General features: G+C 38.3%; 1 protein-coding gene across 8 annotated transcripts in view; it reads right to left on the bottom strand.

Moving 5' to 3' along the window:
- Positions 1 to 20105, bottom strand: part of TET1 (tet methylcytosine dioxygenase 1) — a 133033-nt gene that overhangs the window by 77710 nt on the left and 35218 nt on the right. For 5 of the 8 annotated variants that reach the window (XM_019444354.2, XM_019444357.2, XM_019444358.2 and 2 more), the window contains one exon: positions 16627 to 16680. In XM_019444354.2, the coding sequence (XP_019299899.2) occupies positions 16627 to 16680 (54 nt within the window). The other 3 variants (XM_053888536.1, XM_053888535.1, XM_053888534.1) reach the window with 3 other exon arrangements.

The raw sequence follows: 20105 nt of genomic DNA, 5'->3' as shown, positions 1-20105 counted from the left end.
AGAGCCCAAGGCAGTGCTCAATCCTACAACCCTGGGATCATGACCTCAGTAGAAATCAAGCATCGGATGCTCAACTGATTGAGCCACCCAGGCGCCACTGATGATGAGAGATCTTAATTGAACCCTGCACCCCCAACAAAAGGACAGTAGTAGGGAAACTGGCAAAATTTGAATTAGGTCTTTAGAACAGTAAATAGTATTGTGTCAATGTTAATGTCCTAGTTTTGATCCATGAGATGTGAGACATTAACATTTGGGGATGTTGCTCAACATCACTCATCATCAGGGAATTTCAAATCATATCACCTCACATCTGTCAGAATGGCAAAAATCAACAACACAAGAAACAATAGGTGTTGGTGAGGATGTGGAGAAAAAGGAAACCTCATGCACTGTTGGTGGGAATGTAAACTGGTGCACCCAATGTGGAAAACATAAGTTAAAAAGAGAACTACTCTATTCCAGCAATTGTATTATTGGATATTTACCAAAAAAATACAAAAACACTAAATGAAAGATATACATTTACCCCTATATTTATAGCACCATTATTTTCAATAGCCAAATTACGGAAGCTGCATAAGTGTCCATCGATTTATGAATGGATAAAGAAGATATTACACACACACAAATACATACAATGGAATAGTATTCAGCCATATAGAAGAATGAAATCTCATCATTTGCAACAACATGGATGGAGCTAGTGTGTATAATACTATGTGAAATAAGGCCGTCAGAGAAAGACAAATACCACATGATTTCCACACACTTGGAATTTAAGACATAAAACAAATGAGCACAGGTGAAAAGAGAGAAACCAAGAAACAGACTCTTAAAAAGAACAAACTGATGGTTATCAGTGGAGAGGTTGGGGGGGATGAATTAAATAAGTGGTGGGGATTAAAGAGTACACATAACATGATGAGCACTGGGTGATGTATAGAACTGCTGAATCACAATACTGTACAACTGACTGTAATATAACACCATATGTTAACTATACTGGAATTAAAATAAAAATTTTAAAGATCATTTGGGGATGTTGGGTAAGTTCTTTGTGCTATTTTTACAGTATTCTTTATTTTTTTTTTTTTTTAATTTTTTTTTCAACGTTTTTTATTTATTTTTGGGACAGAGAGAGACAGAGCATGAACAGGGGAGGGGCAGAGAGAGAGGGAGACACAGAATCGGAAACAGGCTCCAGGCTCCGAGCCATCAGCCCAGAGCCTGACGCGGGGCTCGAACTCACAGACCGCGAGATCGTGACCTGGCTGAAGTCGGACGCTTAACCGACTGCGCCACCCAGGCGCCCCAGTATTCTTTATTTTTAATGTTTACTTATTTATTTTTAAGGGAGAGGGAGAGGCAGAGAGAGGGAGACAGAGAATCCCCAGCAGGCTCCGTGCTGTCAGCGCAGAGCTCGACTTGGGGCTTGAACTCATGAACCGTGATAGCATGACCTGAGCTGAAATCAAGAGTCGGACACCTTGAGCCACCCAGGTGCCACTATTCTTGCAATAGTGTTATAAATTAGAAATGATATCCAAATAAAAACTCAAAAATATTTACTTGTCGTAACCAAGAGCCAGCCCATTCTCCTCTACCCAAGACTTCTCCACCCTCAAGGCCTCTATTGGAATTTTACACAGAAGGAGTACTTTTTACAATATTCAGCGTACTAGTTGCTTCTCTTTAATCACAATGGTAGGGCTTACATTTTTTATTTTAATCAAAATTTCTTTGATTTTATTACATTCTTATTACAGGAAGAAAAAAAACTGGCACATTAAGGAAAACCAGAAGAAAGACTCCCAATCATTTACTCAGGCAAAACTAAATTGTAGTCTGCCAGATCCTTTTTTATGTATATAAATATATTATATTTGATGCACTGTATTTTTAAAACAAAAACGAGATCTATACCATATGTCATTTTGTAACCTATTTTTTACACTTAAAAAATACAGTTATATCTCTCTTAAAGACTAAAGCATACTTTTAAGACTCTAGCCAAACTGCTCTCCAGGAAGATAGTATCAATTTATTTTCAAAGTGCCATGTGTCCCATTTTAACTCCAACTTCCCATATTTCCTAATCTTGTTGTTTTACCTTTCCAAATTCATATAAAACAAAAATGAAAACAGAATCTTGATTCACATGTTCAAATTATTGTAGAGGTTGACCATTTGAAAACTATTTCTTGAACATATTTATAGTTCTTCTTTTGTGATGTTGACTCTTTAGTAAGTTCTTTCATTTATTTTAAACTTCCAGACAATTCTTTCATTTTCTTTTTCTTTTTTTTTAATTTTTTTTAATGTTTTATTTTTGAGACAGGTAGAGACAGAGCATGAACAGGGGAGGGTCAGAGAGAGGGAGACACAGAATCTGAAACGAGCTCCAGGCTCTGAGCTGTCAGCACAGTGCCCGACGCGGGGCTCGAAGTCACATACCGCGAGATCGTGACCTGAGCCGAAGTCGGACACTCAACCGACTGAGCCACCCAGGCGCCCCTTCTTTTTTTTTTTTAAACGTTTATTTATTTTTGAGAGACACAGAGAGATAGAGCATGAGTGGGGGAACGTCAGAGAGAGGGGGAGACACAGAATCCGAAGCAGGCTCCGGGCTCTGAGCTGTCAGCACAGAGCCCGATGTGGGGCTCGAACTCACAGACCGTGAGATCATGGCTTGAGCCGAAGTTGGACCCTTAACCAACTGAGCCACCCAGGCGCCCCTACAATTCTTTCATTTTCCATGACATCATAAACATCATTGATATTATTTAGGTGCTCTTATTTCCAAGTACTGTCATTATTATGGGATACCATCTATCTTAACTAAAAATTTGAAATGTTTAGACCAACTGTGAGCAAAATTTTGTACACTATCACCAAATATCCTGAACTTCATTTCCTCTTCTGTATGTTCTTCATTTCTTTTTATGAAAAAATTTTTTAACGTTTATTCATTTTTGAGAGACAGAGACAGAACATGAGTGGGGGAGGGGCAGAGAGAGAGGGAGACACAGAATCTGAAGCAGGCTTCAGGCTCTGAGCTGTCAGCACAGAGACCGACATGGGCCTCAAACCCACAAACCATGAGATCATGACCTGAGACAAAGTTGGACACTTAACCGACTGAGTCACCCAGGCACCCTATTTTTTTATTTTTAGACAGAGAGTGAGTGGGGAAGGGGCAGAGAGGGTCACAGAATCTCAAGTAGGCTCTGGGCTCAGCATAGAGCCAGATGCATGGCTCGAGCTCCAAACCATGAGACCATGACCTGAACCAAAATCAAGAGTCAGATGCTAAAATGTCTGTGCAACTCAGGGGTCCCTTGACTCTACTCTTCATACTGTTATTACATATTCAATATTATAAGACAGATGCATGGATTATATACCTTTAAATATCTGTGCTTAGTTAAGTATGTATATTTTAATACTAACTATAATGATGGAAAACTAGAAGTCAATTAATTCTCCTGGATGATAAGGTTTTCTTCCAAAATTATTAACGTAATTAATAATGTTATTTGAAAGTAATATAGAGTATATTTTTCAAAAATAAATAAAGATAATTATCATAGAGCCATATGATGGGTTAACAAGAATAGCTATCATTAGTAGGATTAAATGAAAAAATTCCTAAACCAAATGTTGGTTAAGATGTGGAGCAACTGGAATTCTCATAATTACAGTAGAAGTATAAAATGATACATTCACTTTAGAAAATTGCCGCATTTTTTAAAGTTTATTTTATTTATTTTGAGAGCAGAGAGAATGTGTACACACACAGGGTAGGGAAGAGACAGAGAGAGAGTGAGAGGAGATTCCCATCCAGGCTTGGGACACAGAGCCCAACACAGGGCTTGACTGCATGAACCATGAGGATCATGACCTGAGCCAAAATCAAGAGTTGGATGCTTAAACTGACTGAGCCACCCAGGTGCCCGTGGCAGATTCTTAAAATACTAAACATATACCTCTCATGACTCAGCAATTCAACTCCTATTAAAGAATTGAAAACACATGTCCACCAATAAAACCCTTGAATTATATCTTAATAAAGCTGTTGAAAAAAAAACAACAACTAAGGATGTTCAAATTTACCTACCTACCCAGTCCTGAGTGAAAGAAGCCAATTTATTCTATATAATTCCATATGCAAAAAAAAACCTAACCTATGATAACAGAAAACAGATCAGTAGTGGCTTGGTGGGGCTGGGGCGGGTGGTGTAATATTGACTAGGAAGAGGCACAAGGGAGCTTGCACAAGGAAATAGAAATGATTGGTATCTTTCTATGCACTCATCAAAACTGCTTGAAAAGGGGGCGCATGGGTGGTTCAGTCCATTAAGCGGCTGACTTTGGATCAGGTCATGATCTCATGGCTCGTGAGTTTGAGGTCCATGTCGGGCTCTGTGCTGACAGCTCAGAGCCTGGAACCCATTTCAGATTCTGTGTCTCCCCCTCTCACTGCCTCTCTCTCTCTGTCTCTGTCTCTGTCTCTCTCTCAAAAATAAACATTAAAATTAAAAAAAAAAAAAAACTGCCTGAAAAACATATGTAAGACCTGAGTATTTCAACGCACATAAAGGTGTATTTCAAAAATACCAATATAAAAATGAACAAGCTGATACATCTGTATATACATGACATATATGTGACTATGGATACACTTGTATGTCTACAGACTACATGTGGAAAATACTCACAAAACTGTTAAGTGTATGTACCTCTCAGATGTGAGGGTAAGGGGGTTAAAAGAAGGGAAGGACGATGAGTATATAGGACAACTTTGGGCTTTCCAGATATCTGTTTTAATTTCTTTCAAGTTTGTTCTTCTTTTATAGTTTTAAAACTATTTTAAAATGAGTTCACTGGATTTTCTTTTAAATCATACTGATCTTTGCATTTTCTTATTTAACATAATTTTGACTATACTTTGATGTTTCCACCAGATCATTAGCTGTACACAGGACTGAAGTGTAATTTTGCTATTATCATAACCTATTAACTTCACTCAGAGGTAATTTTCTGAGTTTTGTTTCTTATATATATCCTGAAGGATGTTTAATGTAATTTGTTTCTTATCTGGTTCATAAATAAATAAATATTCTTTTTCTTTTCTTCAAAGCTCCTTGGTCCTAGATTGAGGGAGTAGGTTATCACTGATTGGTTATCTTCTATTTTACTTTGTCTCCATTTGAGCTAGACGCCTTTCCTTTGTATTAAGTTCTTGGTAAGATAGGGTTGTGGGGAAGATAAGTGGCGGAAAGGGCAAGATAAAGAAGGAATGAAGTCTAAGTCACATTCCCTTCGAATTCTATGCCTACTTAGCCTCATCATCCAGATATCTGCTTTTTCTCAACATCCCAGAGACTATGCCCACATTTTACCACTACGTGGCCTGAGTCCAACTACATTCTCAACCAAAATAAACCATTTGCCTACACAGTGCAATAGGACATTAACTGGAGCCAGGGGCATTTTTCGTTCTTAACTAAAAGTTTTATTCATTTAATCTTTAAAACTTAAAATCTTTTAAATTCAACTGTTTTATGCCCCCCCCCCAAAGTCAAAGTGCCTTAAAAGTAACAAAATATAAAATAGAATGTTTAGGTTAAAAATGGAGTGCATAATATTTCATCCAGACAGAAAGCATTAACGGATGCTAAAAATCAATGAAAAGTAGTACTAAAGTATCTCCACAAAAGATAATTACAAAAGCTAAGAGTATAGTATTACCTGGCAGATATCACCTTAACCAAGTGATCAATGTTAGGATCATAGTAATGGAACAGATTGGCATCACGTGCCTCAAGATATGATCCACAGAGAAGAACACAAACTCGCTTCTGTGGCTTTCTCGTTAAAAATGCAGAACCTGAATCTAATCATGAGCAAACATTGAATAAATCCAAATTAAGTGACATCTACAAGAATAACTGACCCATATTCCTTGGAAACATCGGATTTGCAAGACTAAAGAAAAAACAACTGAATGCAATGCATGATCTGAGATTATCTTTTGATATACACTACACTAAAGACAATTGGTGAAATTTGATCAGTAGATTAGATAAGGAGAGTATCATATCCATGTTAGTTTACTGATTTTGATCTTTGTACTATCATTATATAAGAAGAGGTCCTTGTTTGTAAGAAGTTCACATTTTAGTATGTCTGAAATATACTCTCAAAGAATTCAGGGGGAAATCCACGTATGTGGAGAGAGAAAGCAAACAAGATAAAACATCAACATTTGGGGAAACTTGGTGAGGGGTGTATGGGAATACTTTGAACTACCCATAGCTTTTCTGTTGCTTGAAATAAAAAAAAAAAATTTTTTTTTAATGTTTTATTTATTTTTGAAAGAGAGACAGGGAGTGAGTGGGGGAAGGGCAGGGTGAGAGGAAGACAGAGTCTGACTCAGGGCTCAAACCCACAAACTGAGAGATCATTACTTGAGCCGAAGTCAGCTGCTTAACCAACTGAGGCACCCAGGTGCCCTCTAAAATTTTTAAAATTTTAATAAAGTCCACAAGAAAGAAGTGGGAAGACCAGAGGCTTTCTCATTTCAAAGTGGAGCACATGATACTGCTTGACCTATGAACTTGATTGAGTTTCTGACTGAAAAGTCAAATTGGAAAACATTGCTTACATTGTCTTTCTGTGACCGTGGGCAGCATGTAACTTCTTCTTCACGGATTATATTGAGCAGACATTAGCCTGTCAGGCCCTATACAACTGTATTATGTATCATAATGCATAGGACCTTAGGAAATGTGCACCAAGTAACTCAGCTTTCTGATGGTCCTAACTTATTTTAGTGAAGTGATCAAATATCAGGCTTTAAATAAACCCTGGACAGCTGGGTTAAATTTCTGATGAAATGTTCTAACCTGCAGTGCAGTTATCTTACACCATCCATTAAGTGAGGGGATAAACTAGACTTCATGGGTAGAGTGATAAAATTAACATTTTGAAATAGTTTTTATTTATCTTAATCAAATAAACTTCAGATTTTTATAAGATTCATCAAAACCCTTACTTCAAGTCAATAATACTTTTGTAAGTGCTTCCCCATGGCTCTATAAATACTTTTACTTCATTTTTTTTTCATTTCTTTATTTCAGTGCACCAATATTCAAGGTATCCCTTTCTTGTCCATTCCTTGCCTCCAGTGTAGATGGAGAAGATCAAGTTAATCTCTGAATTTACACTTATTTTTTTTTTCAATGTGCTAACCTCTTATCAGAAATTTAAGATCCAATCCAGGAATCACTGGATGCTCTCCAACAGCTACATCTGGATTGGACAATCTACCGAAAACCTGAAATTTACTGCCTGTTACCCAGATTTCTTTTTTTTTTTTTTTTTTTTAATATTTATTTATTTTTGAGACAGAGCATGAACGGGGGAGGGTCAGAGAGAGAGGGAGACACAGAATCCGAAGCAGGCTCCAGGCTCTGAGCTGTCGGCACAGAGCCCGACACGGGGCTTGAACTCACGGACTGTGAGATCATGACCTGAGCCGAAGTCGGACGCTTAACCAACTGAGCCACCCAGGCGCCCCTGTTACCCAGATTTCTTGACAGTCAAACCGAAACATTTTATAAGAATGTAAGAAAAGACAAGTAGTGTTAAAAGTCATCAGTCAAGAAAGAATACACATACACACAATGGTAGGAAGACCAGAGAGACATAATCAAATGCAAGACGTGATCGAGGACTGATTGTTAAATCAGGAGGAATACAGCTAGAAAGGATTGTTGGGGGGGAGGAGGGAGGATAATTGAAAAGATTTTTAGATGGACAGTATCTTAGATTAGACTGAATCAATATTAAATTTATTTAGTGTGATCATTGTATTGTGGTTACATTGAAGAATATTCTTTTCTTAGGAGAGGTATGCTGAAGTATTTACAAGTAAAATGTCACATGCTCCAGCAAAAAAAAAAAAATAAAATAAAATAAAAAAAAAAAATATATATATATATATATAAGTATATAAAATAATACAGATGTTCAATGTATTTTTCTTTCAACTTTTTTGTAGGCTTAGTCTTTTTTTCAAATAAAAATTAGACAAAAATTAATCAAATTAAACTAAATGTATTAGATATGTATTCTGATTTCCATAGCAATTCATTAACACAGACTATTCAGACCTGGACGGATGATTTGAGACAACACAGTTTCTCTTATACACTGAGATGTCACTATAGTAACATCTAACTTAACTGACTAAACTTAGGCCATGATATGTATTAATTTGATCATTCATGAAACTAACATTTATTGAATTATAGGCACAAGGTATTACACTAAGATATTCTGGAGACCACAAAGTTAACTGCTGCTCTAAGCCTAAAAGTTATGATTGTTCTCATAACAAAAACAATAATGATGGTGAAAGCTATCATTTATGGAAGATCAACTACATATGGGATAAATTAAGAAAATTAAAAATTATGCAAGCTGCCAAATAATCCTGTAGATTAGTTACTGCTCCCCTTCTACAAATAATGAAAATGTGTCTCAGAGAGTTCACTTAAAATTTCTTAGGTCATGCTTCAGATTCTACATCTCCCTTTCTCTCTCTAGCTCATCCCAGCTTTTGCTCTGTCTCTCAAAAATAAATAAAAACACTAAGAAAAAATTTTTTCTTAGGTCATATAGTAAATAGAAGAAGAAGATGCAGAGCTTAACTCAGGGCTATGTGACATTAAAGGTCACGTACCTTCCTTTGGGTGCCGCTGATTCAGGAGATACACAGTTCAAACATGAACTGTAACTGTATGTTCAAAAATGAAAAGTAATCAAAAGCACTAAATGTTTATGATATCAACATTTAAATACTCAGAAAATTTCGATATGTTTTTTCCTATTTTGTCTAAAGTAATTTTAAGCTTATTTCAAAAATTGAAAATTAGATAACTTTGTCTTTTTCTAAAGTAGAATGAATACATAGGATATTAAGTGAAAACATTGCTTTCTAAGAAAAAATACTTTCAGATATTTAAGATAATTTTTTTGATAATTTAGTGAGAACTTTATTATGTGACTCTTACCTGTAAGAAAACAGGCTTAAAAGACACATAACCTGGAAACATCACTAACACTTATGTTCTGCTTCAGATGTCTTCATATCCATCTACCTTTGTCTTTGTACCCGAGTTGTGTTTTTTTAAGTTTGTTTATTTATTTTGAAAGAGACAGAGACAGCACAAGTGGGGAAGGGGCAGAGAGCGAGAGGCAGAGAGAAAGAATCCCAAGCAGGCTCCCTGCTGCCAGTACAGAGCCCGTTGCAGGGCTGGAACCCACTAAGCAGGGAGATCATGACCTGAGCCAAAACCAAGTCTCAGATGCTCAACAAACTGAGCCACCCAGGTGCCCCTGTACCTGAGTTCTATAATTCAAACTAATCATCAAGTGTGAGATTATTTTTCATACTGATGATATTCTAGCTTTATTAATAGAATACTTGATTCTATAATATATTTATAAATAAAGGGGGAAAGAGAAATTTAGTGCTTTCAAGGTTTAAACTCTTATTTCTGGAGCACCTGGGTGGCTCAGTGGATTAAGCATCGGACTTCAGCCCAGTTTATGATCTTGTGGTTTGTGGGTTCCATCCCCACATCCGGCTGTCTGCTGTCAGCATGAGCACTCTGCAGATCCTCTGTTCCCCCCCTCTCTCTGCCCCTCTCCCACTTGCACTCTCTCTCAAAAATAAATAAACATTTAAAAATAAATAAATAAACAAATAAAGTCTTATTTCTGATATTCCTCATGATAAAAAGCAGAAATTACATTTTTACAAGGAAAGAAAAGGCTTTCTGGGATATAAGTTTATATATTTCTTTTTATAATTTTGTAAATATTTATTTATTTTTGAGGGGGAAGGTAGGGGCAGAGAGAGAGGGAGACAGATGATCCAAAGCAGGATCTATGCCCAACACCAACAAATCTGATGCAGGGCTCGAACTCACAAACCATGAGATCATGACCCGAGCTGAAGTTGGACCTTAACCAACTGAGTCACCCAAGTACCCAGGTGCCCAGGTTTAATGAAAGAATGAAGTGAATATGCTGCTAAGAAAGTACACATTTTCTGAAAGACTCAGTAATTTTAGTAACATACATTACACCTTCAGATCTAATAATATACTGATAAATTACTATATGCCATGCTGTCTTAACCACTTTACATGTATTAAAAAAATTTTTTTTAACGTTTATTTGTTTTTGAGAGACAGAGAGTGACAGAGAATGAGCAGGGGAGGGGCAGAGAGAGAGGGAGACACAGAATCCAAAGCAGGCTCCAGGCTCTGAGCTGTCAGCACGGAGCCCAATACGGGGCTCAAACCCAGGAACCACGAGATCATGACCTGAGCCAGAGTCAGACATTTAACTGACTGAGTCACCCAGGCGCCCCACCACTTTACATGTATTAAATAATTAATTTAACTCTACAACAATCCTTTGATCTTATGTGGGTATGTTTAGGTGTGTACTGTATTTAAAATTAAATACACACAATATATAATACTTAAACAATTTAGTTATTTAAAATAACCTGGTCCCTATAATAAGTTTATTGTTTAACATCTGGTTCCTTAGAACCATGAAAAGAACATGTGTTTTAATCAAATTCATATGACATCAGTAATTTTTAAAAATAGATGATAAAACTACAGCATCTCTTCTCTTAAAATCTGTCACATGCAGAAAGTCCTGCTTTTAGTTCAAAAAGGATTCAGAGTCAGCCTTTAAAACAATAAATCAGGGGTGCCTGGGTGGCTCAGTCAGGTAAGTGTCCAACTCTTGACTTTGGCTCAGGTCATGATCTCGCGGTTCCTGAGTAGGAGCCCCCCATTGAGCTGTGTTGGCAGTGGGGAGCCGACTTGGGATTTTTGTCCCCCGCCCCGTCCCCCCCACTTGTTCTCTATCTCCCTTTCAAAATAAATAAAAATAAAGCTTAAAAAATTTAAAAACTAAAAAAATAACCACAATAAATCATCAGAACAAGTCAAAAAAAGATTCTATAATCTTTATTCTCTTGCTTAGGCCACTGTGGCAGGTAAATCTTATCATCAAATCTTTAAATAAACATTTTTAGAACATATTTTGGGCATTAAATTAATTACACTTGAAAATTAATTACAATACTAGTAACGTTTCAACAAAAATTTAATATTTTTTATTTAGCTCTTTTTATCTGACTCTTCAGAATACATTCTAGTCCAGCACTATCAAAACACAAACACAGTATCAAATGAGCATAAACATTCAAGAAACAAGGTATATATTCTTTTCTTAGCTAGGAAGAATTCAACAGATTTTTTTTTTTTTTTTTCTGGTAGCTTGAATGAAATTTTCCTCAAGCCCATTCACCCCACTTGGCTTTTATTCACTGATTCTTTGGGATCATTCCTAGAAATTACAGAATGAACATGGGCCTTGAGTCACTGGAAATGTACGTGCTCCAATAATAAATGAATGATTTGACTGTGTGTGAGCTTGGCTTAGTGAGAACCCAGCCCTGAAATCAGTCTGATCATCTCTGGGCAAAATGCTATATTACAATTTCTGGGTATGCAAACCAGAAGCCCCATGTGTGCCTTTGATCATGTGAATAAACACTGTTGGATGAGCACACATCTTTGACAATTTTTGCCAGTTTATGACATAATGAGGAAAATAAGGACCATGTGTTGAATCATTAAATAATTAAATTTATATGACTGTCCTGTATCTGAGATTATCTTCTTATAATTTATACGGATTTTTTAAAGCTAGTATTGCTTTGCGGATACTGTCATCACCCACTCTGAATTTTTTCCGCACTGCTCTATTATATTCAGAAGACCGGGATTCATTGCACAAGACTATGAAAGACTATCAAAATGGCATGCTTTTTTTCCTGAACAATGGTCAAGCTCCGCATGTGATCTATCACTTAAATTTGCAACATGTTACTATAAATCATAGAATGTTACATTATAACCACAGTTAAGAAAAGTTTACTAATGATTTTTTTTTTTTACTAACTGAAACAAAGTTGTAGATAAGTGTGCAGAGAAAATGTTTTAGTAACGTTGTTATCTTCCTTGCCTCCTAGCTTAATGGGTTTTAAAAATAAACAAGGTAACTCAATGATATCAAATTTGGTACTTTTTTCAGCACTAGTATAGGTAACAATTTACAAATGAAGTAAATTTCCCTAGCTTGGCATTTTGTTTGTTTGTTTCATTCAAAGCATGTACAATTTGTAATTTTTTCATTTGTCTTTAATTTTGTTTTGTTTTGTTTTTTTGCCTGCCTTCCCTAAGTAATAGTTAACCTCTATGAGGGCAGAAATAATTTTGGTCTTGTGCACCATTGTAGTCCCAGCATTTAGTAAATGCTAAGAAAATATTTATTGGATATAAATGATGTTGTTCAGGAAACTGAACTTACTGAGCATTTACTATGTGCCAGACAATGACGGTACTAGATATTTTGAATGTCACTATGTCTTGCAAATCAAGACCATGTATGAATATGATTTATTATTTATTCTCCTTTTAAAACATAATTCCTAAAGGCCTCAGAGTAGCTATATGTGAGTGTCTTCTTCTCTCCTAGTGAGATACATGTCTTATGTCCCCCCCACCAGCCCCCCCCCCCCACTTGTTCTTTTCCTTTATCAGCATCATCAAGGAAGGAAGGAAACAGTGAAGAGTAGGGCCTGCCAGTGTAGAAGCTAGCAGGAAGATCACTTAGCTTTCATTTTTTCTTTTCTAAATAATCTGTAGACAGTTTCCTGGTTTAATATCCACTGACATTTGTTTAAATTTGTTCACTCAGTTCTTCCAAATACTACTTTGATGATATTTTGTAATCAAATAGCTAGAAAATATCCCTTATTGGCCTAGAAAGAGTGTGTCTAATTACAGAAGGTATAAATGTGGCCCATGCTCAGGGATGCCCATACTTTTTATTCTGAATGATTTTAGATTTACAGGTAAGTTGCAAACACTGTATGGGGTTGCTTATATACACTTCACCCAGCTTTGCCTAATGTTACTCTCTTATGTAATAATGGCTCTAGTACTATTTTTGACCCTACTATACTGTCCCTATGGTCACTAGTGATGCTGAATATGTTCTGTTTGCCCCTCTAGGTCCATACTCCATCGTATACACCCTCTCACATGCCACAGGAGGTTCACTGGGACATATTTTATCCGTATGCTCCCTTCCCTTTTGGCTTCTGATTGGATCCGCCAATGAAAGCAGCAAGAAACTGGAGGGCAGGGTATTTATTTCCAACCCCCCTACCTCCCGACCCAAAGAATTTTATTTCTGCAGAAACATCCCTTTACCAAACCCACAACAAAGCCCTGCGCCATCTCTTCCACTCCAGTCATGCTTTATGCCTGGATACCTGCTCCCACACGCTGGTCTCTCCAGGCCTATGGGTGGTGAGAACTCTCTGCTGTCACTAACCCTGGGATGCTTTGACATCCCTAGTTTTTTCTTTAATCTTACTTATAGTTCTTAAACAATTCCCTTTTTAAATTCCCCCTCACTACCCCCAAATAACTGTGCGATCTGATTTTTTTCCCAGGGACAATGATTGGTAACCTAACCAAAGTGATATTACTTTAAAATTGATTTTCTCTTAAGAAAATTTAAGGGAATATATCCTTTTACTCTGACACACCAAGTTGAGATTATTCATGTAAATGTTTCTACCAAACAGAGCTCCAAGTCATGCCATTCACAAGTGCAATATTATGAATCAATCACTGAAATTACTTCATACGTTTAGCTTGCTCAAGAGTCAAGGAGACAATTACAGCACAGCCAATAAGCTGCCATGTATATATCACAGCAACTCTAGTGATAATCAATAGGGTTTCAGTTGGAACCTGTCCTCCAGAACCAGTGGGGGCAAGCATCTGTGCCAAGCCTCCCCCCAACCCCCCCCCCCCCCCCCAACATCTGATACCCATTCCGGCCATGAGTGCTTTGGACAGAAACTGTCATTTCAGTTAGAGGAAATTATCTCTCTCGGCAGGGATTGGAGGTCACATCTACAGTTTTAAATTATGAACTACAATAGAATAAATATGTTATCGACATAGATAGTAGATTGCTTAAAAATTAGAGGTATGAGACATACCAGGCAATTTCAGCCCCACAACTGGATTCAATATTTAGTTGGCAAGTTCAGAGTAGGATGGACAAGCTTCAAGTCTGCACCCAATTTCCTTAATCAGACTCTTCACCTATCCAACTGCTTCTCCACAGATAATGAAAGTGAAGATCAGCGGGGATGCCTGCAGCATCTACCCTGACAAAGAGCAGGGGACCCAGGAGATCTGAAGATCTAAGAGGCCAGAGTCAAAGCAAGCAGACTGGATCTCTGGCACAATGCCAAATGCAAAGAGCCAATTACAAAAGGAGACCAAGTTGTAACCTGTAGACTCCCGTCACCACTCTCCAAGGTAGCAGCCTGCTGGAATCCTAAGTCCTCACCTACAAAACTTTAAACTGAAGGTTGTGCTCTTCCCCCTCCCTCCCTCCCCAAGTATGGATTCAGTTTTCCTAACATCTCCTTCAGGGTTGTACCATATCCTACTTATTTTACCCATATCAAACGAAAATCTGACAGCATTTTAGCATTTCTACTGTGGAGCGAAGAAACAAAGCTTTCTTTGGAGAACAAAATACATTACAGCCAACAGAAAACTGAAGAAAACATTTTAAAATGCCAACATCAGGGGGAAATTATTATGTTTTCCTTTAAGGGCATTTCCCTACTCTTGTACAATTGATAGATAGAGGAAAGTGAGCAACAATTCAGTTCTGCTTTCCGTGGCCCATGAAATTCAGCCACCCACAGGCATTTATTTTAAAATAAGTCAGAGTCCATTGCCATGATTCAAAAAAGCAACACACAGTATATTTACTTCTGAAATTTATTTCAGGTGACAAGACACCCACAGACTAACAAAATAAACATAGAATTAAATAGTATTTCCAAAGCCCAATTCTACTTCTTAGCAAAGGCAGATGATGCTTTAGCTACCAAGCTTAGTCTATATTAGTGTGTCCATGTAATTGACCTCTTTCTCCTATACCCTCATTCCACCCCCTGCAAATTTGAGAGCCATTTTAACAACAGCACTAAAACAATTTCTCACTTGAAGATTTGAAGACAAAACACCTAAGATGGATACACCCAACCCAGAAAGTGTAAGAAGAGATGAAGAAATATAATCAGGGCTTTTGATGATATTAATTCTATAGTTAGAGGAAGGGAAGGAAGTGAGAGGGGGTGAGCGAATCAACATGCAGAAGAAAAACAGGAGGGGTTAATTTACCCTGAAAATAACCAGTATTCTATTTGTCCAGGCCCAATGAGAATTTGTGCCAAGCAATTTCATTCATTTCACGGTGCCTAGAACACTGATGACTGTGTGGTAAATATTAAACAAATACTTGTTGGTTGATGAAAATGTACATGGCAATGCCATATACACACAGGAAACAGAAACTCAAGGTGGTCAGACAAATTTGAAAGCAATGCAAGGTTTGGTTCTCCATGGTAATAACATTTTCAGGGCACACAACTGGGGAAGCAAATGAGATAAAAATTTGCCACATCCATAGCTCAACATGTTGTTCCTCTTTGAGTGCTAAAACTTTATTTGCAAAAGAAAAGCTAAGATTAGGTTTAGAATATTTTTAATTATATATACATAATATAATTTTAAAGACCAGTTAAGTTTTATTGCTTAATATGTCTTTATGATTTAAAAAGGTTACTTGCTCAGGTTGGTTACATTTTAAATAGCAATATACCACTTGAAACCTTTAACCCATAAGCACCCATTTACTGAACTAAAGCTAGCCTTGAACTTTTAGTAAGCCATATGCTTTTAAATTAACCCTTCTAAATACTGTACAAAGCTCATAACACAGACTGTTAGCTTATAGCTGAATTAGGTTACTACTAAATACTCATTAGGCAAACTATTGAAAATAATGAAACCATGCATATTCCTACAGCTCTATGAAGCCCGAAATTAAAAATGATACAGTGAGAATTTGGGATTAAGCAATTTGGCTGATCTCAATGGCTTACACATTTTAAGTTGAACTAAAACCTCTAAGGACCTTTTCCTTTGGAAAGAAAAACCACACATTTTAAAATAGTATCTAATGGAAGGTCTATTAAAATCACAATGGATCATAGCTGTCAACTTCAAATAGTGTCTCTCTCCTTAAGAGCTTAAGTTTACACACTGGTGCAACACCACAAATGCAGATGCTACAAAGGGATCTACAGAGGAAAAACAAATTTTATTCACAACACTTTGCATATAAACTTTTCCTTCTGGAGACTTGTGTGTGGTTGAAAATAAAGGATGCTAATATGCACATTATGCAGCACATCAAGAAAAGAGAAAACACTTTAGTTGAGTGAAAATTCATTTATCTACTGAAAATCCGGGAGAATTCACATCCACTGTACTGCAAATTTACTCCTAAGTGACAGAAAAATACTATATGAAATGGAAAAAAAAATTAAATATGATTTAATCAATAGCTGATTACCTTTAAAACTTTGGGCTTCTTTTCCCTCTGGGGCCTCTTGTTTTCTTTTATAACCTAAAAAAAATCAAATTGCAAAATGAGCCTCCGTTTAAGAAAAAAAATTAGCTCCCACCCCCCCAAATTTTTTGGCTATTTCTCTAGAAAACTACTTATACCATTTAAAACCATCAACATGTTTGCTAGGCAGAACCTAAAGAGCTTATGTAAAATGTATACTTTAAAAGTCACTGAAAAAAAGCCTTGCATAAAGATGAAGTAGGGAAATACCCTTTTTTCCCCTTAAAGTCTGTCTTAATTAGCCTCTGCATTCTTCACAGCGAAGCCCACGAGGTAGCCATCTTGCTTGCTTCTGCAGAGGAAGCCTCTACAGTGGAACAGTTCTGCAAACTGCTTTTTGGTATTATTATCATGGTGTTTAAAGGCAGCCCTGGCCTGCCAGCACTGTAGACGTGCTGGGCATGCCTTTTGCAAAAACAGCCCCACAAAGAGTGCAGCCAATGGCAATGCAGAGCTTAGCAACTCCAAAGTGATCTTCTCTGCTAGCCTTCCTAGACAAAGGATCTCCTGTGCGGCTCCGCTCTCACCACAGGACACAGGCAGCCACAAGCTGCGACATGGAGTGCGCTGCAGAGGATCTGGTCGCGCCGAAATCACAGGAGGCTTCAGCAAAAACAATGCACACAAATCCCCCAGGTCTCCGCCATCGGATCGATGGCGGAGGCTCCCTGATTAGTAACCTCTTGGCGGCTCCGAGGGCAGGTCTGCGCGGGGGGAGGGGTGCGCGGTTCTGCCTCCAACGTACAGGAGATATAACTGAGCCGAGGGGGGCATTTGGGCTTGCTGAAACTCTGGAAGGTATTGTGCATTTTTACTTTATAAGGCAAGGCTAAATATTGGCGATATTTAAGGCAGGGAGGTTATGTGAGGACAGTGTAGGCTCAGCTGTTGGGCTGCGTGTCTCATTCCCCGGGAACCACACCTCTTTGCAGCAGGCGCTTTGCCCAGAAACACAGCAATTTGATTTCTGTCAATAAATGTCCAATGACAAAGGCGGATTAGAAAATACTAATGAAGCCACTTAAAAGGAAAAGGACAGGATGAGGACAAGGAGAAGGGGAGGAGTTTACAAAATATACTTGCCACTCTGAGTGGCTGGAGAAAAAAAAGACTTCTCTCTTGCTCTGCACATTTCTGGTGACCCTCATTTCCCAGAGAAAATTCCTACTGTCCCAAGGTGGGCTCAGACCTTTGGGATAGAAGGGGCACCTTTGGCTCCTCTGTCTCCCAAGATCATCAGCTGTCACCGAGCATCTCCCGGTGGAGCTGCCAAGTGGGTCCCCACGTGCAGCCTGTCTGCGCAGCAGGCTGATGGTCAGTCGGGGCCACCCACTTCCCAGGAATTGGGAGCGAAGCCAGAGGTGGCACAGGCAGCCACCCACACTCACGCACCTGGACCGCCACTGTGCCCAGTGGGTGGTAGGCACTGGGAGAGCTGGGCACCAGAGCCAGAACTTGCCAGACCCTGAGAGTGGCAGAGCCAGAGGAGTTCAGCTCCCTCCCCTTAAGCCCCCTGGCCAGGCAACAGTGGCAGGAGAGAAAGAACCAAGACAGCTGCTGTGAGCTGGCAGGTCTCAAGGTCACTGCCAAAATGTAGTGAAGAGGCCAGTCACAGTCCCATCATAGCCACCTTGACAGCTGCACAGATCTTGGGAAGACAGCCTCAGCTCCATCCTCCCAGGGCCAAAGTTTCAGCAACACATTTAGGGGATTGGCAGGAGGGCCTCCCTTGCTGCTCAGCCAAAGATGGGTTTTCCACTTGCAGTTGGATTCAGAACAGATTCCCACAACCAGAAATCAGGAACAGAGCGAGGGCCGGAAGGCCTGTATTTCATCACCCTGGATTCCTAGCCTTTCGGTTTGCCACAAAAGCACGCTTTTCTTGTTAGGATGGTAAGTCCAACATGCACTCTTTTCCGACTTTAAACTACCTCTCTCTCACCTACCCACCCTCAAATTTTTAACAAATGTAAAAAGCAAGCCTCCTGGTAGCAAAACCAGTGGATTCTGACCTATCTACATCTTTCGGGGCAACTTCAAGCACACTGTGCCCACACCAAGAAGCTCTCTGTGGTGAATGAAGCATCCACGCAGCAGGTAGGAAAACAGGACATAATACAACAAGATTTGAAAACGGCCCTACATTTCTTTTTCTTTGAAGTTTGTGTGTGTGTGCATGATAAAATATACATAACATAAAATTTGCCATTTTTACCATTGATAAGTGTACAAATTTAGTAGCATTACATTCATTCACAATGTTCTGAAACTATCCCCCCCCCCATTTCCAGCTCTGTTTGATTATCCCAAACAGAAACTCTATATCCATTCCACAATAAGTCCTCATTCACCTTCTCTCAGCCCTTACTACCTTTTATTTTGCCTTCTGTCTCTATAAATTTGCCTATTCTAGTATATCATATAACTGGTATCACACAATAGTTGGCCTTCACTTCATGTAATGTTTTCAAGGTTCATCCATGTTCTAAGATTGTCACAATTTCATTCCTTTTTTTTTTTTAATAAGATATTTTTTTAAGTTTGGGGCGCCTGGGTGGCTCAGTTGGTTAAGCATCCGACTTTGGCTCACGTCAGGATCTCAGGGTTTGTGAGCTGGAGCCCCGCATCGGGCTCTGTGCTGACAGCTCAGAGTCTGGAGTCTGCTTCAGATTCAGTGTCTCTCTCTGACCCTCCCCCCCTCACACTCTGTCTCTCTCTCAAAAATAAATAAACACTTTTTAAAAAGATATTTTTTTAACATTTATTTATTTTTGAAAGGGAGAGAATGAGCAGAGGAAGGACAGAGGATCTGAATTGGGTTCTGTGCTGATAGCAGATGTGGGGCTCCAACCCATGAACCGTGAGATCATGACCTGAGCTTAAGTGACTGAGCCAACCAGGCGCCCCAGAATTTCATTCCTTTTTAAGGGTCAATAGTATTTCACTGTGTGTATATACACCAAATTTGTTTATCTGTTCTTCTGTTGATGTACATTTGGGTTGTTCCCACTTTTTGTCTATTGTGAAAAATACAGCTATGAACATGGGTACGAGTATCTATTTGAGTCCCTGCTTTTAATTCTTTTAATATATACCTAGGAGTAGAATTGCTGGATCATGTGATAATTTTGGATCATATGATAATTTTAATTATTCAAGGAGTCACCAAACTTTCTATGGTGTCTATACCATTTTACATTCTTGTCAGTGCATGCAAGGGTAAAGTTCCTTGCATTTCAATTACAAATAATGCCTCTCCCCCTTGAATACTTGAATATAATTTTTAAAAAGTATCAACATTTTCCCAGCTTGATTGCTCAATATTTAGTGAAGTTGGCCATGATATATAATAAATCATATGCTGAAAATCAACCTATTACCTATGTGATCCATGTTCATCTCAATAAAACAAAATCAGGCTC

This window comes from Panthera pardus, unplaced genomic scaffold (genome assembly GCF_024362965.1).
Source record: "Panthera pardus isolate Hobbes unplaced genomic scaffold, ASM2436296v1 HiC_scaffold_22, whole genome shotgun sequence".
Taxonomy (NCBI): domain Eukaryota; kingdom Metazoa; phylum Chordata; class Mammalia; order Carnivora; family Felidae; genus Panthera; species Panthera pardus.
This window is presented reverse-complemented; position numbering and strand designations above follow the sequence as displayed.